Raw genomic sequence first — 3,613 nt, 5'->3', positions numbered from 1 at the left:
AACAAGCGTGTCATCGGGTTTTCCACCCCCTATGACTTCGATCCCACTAGGCTTTGGTCCTTTGCCTAACATTCCCGCAAATCCTATAAGTACCAACTCTTTCTTGGATGCCCACACCTTGGACATACTGACTAGTCTAGGAAGGGGGTTGGCGCGCTATCCACAAAGTGGCCCGGTTTAAGCTTCCATTGAATTTTTATTTTTTATTTTTGGTGTTTGGTCATGCACGTACCTAATTATAAAAGGAGCTTTTTCTTAATTCAGATGCTTATTCAAATAATAGAGAGGCTGTACCGTCTTCGTTGGCAAAGCAGATAAGATAAGATGTGGGTTTTCTATTAGTAGGAGAAGCAGCGGCATACATCAGTTGGACATGCAATTGTTTATTAAGGTTGGCATGGGCTGCTTAAGTGGGAATTAGCACGGACTAGAGGGAGCCAAGAATTGAGCCGAGAGCGGTAATGATGCCTTGAGCGACGGTGCCCAGGAGGACATTCACAGTGTTGAGCAAACCACCGGACGTGGGTCGGATGACGACGGCTGCATTCTGGGCGAGCGTGATGGGGCCGAAGCTGCCGCCAGTGAGCGGGTTGCGCAGGGTGATGTTTGCAGAGGCGAAGGAGGGTGGCAGCTCCAACGAGGCCTGTGCACCCACCAGCAGTCCACTGTTAGTGAGGTTAGCAGCAGCCTGCTCTATCGCCTCTATAAGGATCGGCACAGCAGACTCATTGATGACAGTGTTGCTTGCAAGGGTCGCCCCCGACAGAAGAGAGAGCGCAGCAACAAGAAGCTGCAGCAAGAAGAAGAGTACTGGCTTTCCTGCTGCAACACTAGGCTCCATATTATTATTGCAGAAGATTCAAACTGAGAACAAGATGATGCATTACCAACTTATGTAAGCGCCTTCGCTGCTCTCGTCTCCACGTTAATGTCTCGTGGAGAGATCGCGTTTATCTCGAAGGCGTAAATGAGCAGTGAATGGAAAGTGACAGAAAAAAAAGGGGCTTTGGAACTGTCTAACGTCCATCTCAAACAACTACTTTCTATGTGGAATGATGCTAACTCACATTTTGAGAATTCCAGAATCCCACTCACCTATATGATATGGTAAGGCACCCATTGCATGTGTGCTGACCACCTCATCTATTTTGATGACCATATACTTAAGTAAACGGGGCCCTCTAGCACCTTTACAAGGACCATATTCTCTCTCCCAGAGTTGTTGGATCCCACCACAATCAATAAATGTAGGGGCCAGAGATGTTTGAAGTTCGGCTCGTAAGAAAATTTGTCATATAAAGCAATTCATTTATGAAAGGATCTCAATAATGTCTACATACTGTATGCCATGAAAGCATAAAAAGCTGCAAAAAAAAAACCTTTTATTCACATCACATTTACTTTACCTTTATGTCTTCCTCTATTATCCTTTGTTATAAGTACAATAAGGTAGAATGTGGGACCCTTCTTTGATGAGAGTGTATTATGACTCTAAAAGAACAAAGATAGTAGACTATCATAGAAGTCAAAGCAAGATCGTGTGTTGTAACGTCAAATTGTAGCATTTGAAATCGGTTACACAAGCATAAGTGCCATCTCACGAATGTTTCTTGCATCTTTCTTCTCTTTGCAATAATTCACCCATGAAAGAATTGGCGATTAGGTAAATGGGCAAGTTTAATTATTGCTACATTGTAAAAGGAATACATTTGAACTAGTATGCTTTTAATTTAACGAAACGAATTATTCCTAAATTTGTTATATGATAAAGCAATTCATTTATGAAATGATCTCAATAATGTCTACATATTGTATGCCATGAAAGCATAAAAAGCAAAATCTTTGATTCACATCACATTTACTTTACCTTTATGTCTTCCTCTATTATCCTTTATTATAATAAGTACAATAAGGTAGAACGTGGGACCCTTCTTTCATGAGAGTGTATTATGACTCTAAAAGAACAAACGTGGAAAGATGATTCTATTCCCATCACATCTTAAGTATAATTATGTTCAATGGAAATACCAAATCTAGGACTATCTAGAGAGAAATTAAGATTTTGTATTGTGTGTTTTGTGTTACCGATCTTAAAAAGAACACCCTTAAGGGTATTCTCTATAACCATCTCTACTTTGCAACAAGGTAGCATTAGCTTTCATTGGATTGTGTGTTTTGTGTTACATAAACTAGCCTACATATCTTTAAAAAAATACCGTCAAGGGCATGCTCCATAACTATCTCTACTTTACACAAAACAAGGTAGCATTAGACTTTATATTGTGTGTTTTGTGTTAGAGACCTTAAAAAGAATACCTGCCTCAAGAGTATGCTCCATAACCATCTTTACTTTACATATAAAACAAGGTAGCATTAGGTTTTATATTGGATTGTGTGTTTTGTTTTACACAAGCTAGCCTAGATATCTTCAAAAATGAACACCCTTAAGGGTATGCTCCATAAGTATCTCTACTTTACACAAAACAAGGTAGAATTAGCGTTCATATTGGATTATGGCAATATAGTGGATTTAAAATCACTTTTTAACTCATGTTTCTATGCTTCTATAGTGTTCCATGAACAAAAATTCAAATGATATTATATGTGTAATATTTGATTAATAACTTCCAAGCCTACATATTTTTGATGCGAATTGTCATCATATTAGAGGTAATTGAAATTGGCTTTTAAAAAACGCAAAGATCTTGCTAGTTCCATTTGAAATTCTTATAATTTGTTCTTGTTTTATTTTCTTCATTTTTGAAGCTTAACTTGAGGTTACCGAAAGGTATCATATCAATGTTAACTATCCCTTCCTAGGAGATCGTAGGAATTTCTCACTTTAGAATTTTATAACATGCTTAAAATTCAAATGTTTACCAAAAAGTAGCTCTTAGCACTAGTAGTGCTTCTTTTGTCGAGATGTCAAGGATTCCATTCGCTGCACAATCAGCAGCACTCTCCTAACAGTGAAATATCGCCGCTCCACACAGCGTTTATAGCAGCACCTTTAGCAGTAAATTTTTGCTGCTATACTGTGATTTCGCTCTCTGGTGAACAGCGAATATAGCAGCAAAATTACGTTGTTATTTTCACTGCATGAAATTTCAGAGAGTTGTTGGATGCTGAATTCTGAAAGTACATGTTACATGCACACAGAAAATGATATATAGTTTTAAAAAATCATCCATTAAAACCCTTGGAGCCATGTTTCAAACAACAACAAAAAAAAAGATAGTTAAAAACTTTTGAGAAGCAAAACAATGTCAAGATCATGAATCTATCCCATCTTGTAACAAATCCATATGTGCTGCTTCATCAATGTCTATATCTAATGGAAGCTCAACGAAAAGATGGGGTTTTATATCAATATCAATATCACTATCATGATCCAATGAAGCATTGTCATGATTGATAGGTGACTCATCATCTTCTTCCGATTGATGTTTCTCATGCTCTTCATCGGCCCCATCCAAAATGTTTTCTTCATCATCTTCTTCCAATGAGCCGATTTTTGGTAGTACTTGCACCTCATCCAGAGATTCGGCCTTCACTTCTTGATCTTGAAAGATATGTTTTGAATGAGGGGAAACTTCTATAACATACCACCACT

At 38.1% G+C, this 3,613-nt stretch overlaps 1 protein-coding gene across 1 annotated transcript; it reads right to left on the bottom strand.

Annotated features, from left to right (window-relative positions):
* Window positions 1-315: 315 nt before the first annotated feature.
* LOC147625265 (uncharacterized) lies at window positions 316-908 on the bottom strand. The gene has a single exon (XM_086818968.1). The coding sequence runs from the start codon at window positions 839-841 to the stop codon at window positions 428-430; it is 414 nt and encodes a 137-aa protein (XP_086675094.1). The 5' UTR covers window positions 842-908; the 3' UTR covers window positions 316-427.
* Between the last annotated feature and the right edge of the window lie 2,705 nt (window positions 909-3,613).

The sequence above is a fragment of the Cibotium barometz genome, chromosome 24 (genome assembly GCF_041138505.1).
Source record: "Cibotium barometz isolate CiBa-2024 chromosome 24, ASM4113850v1, whole genome shotgun sequence".
Lineage (NCBI taxonomy): Eukaryota > Viridiplantae > Streptophyta > Polypodiopsida > Cyatheales > Cibotiaceae > Cibotium > Cibotium barometz.
The sequence above is the reverse complement of the archived record's forward strand: the minus strand, read 5'-3'. Positions and strand labels throughout refer to the sequence as shown.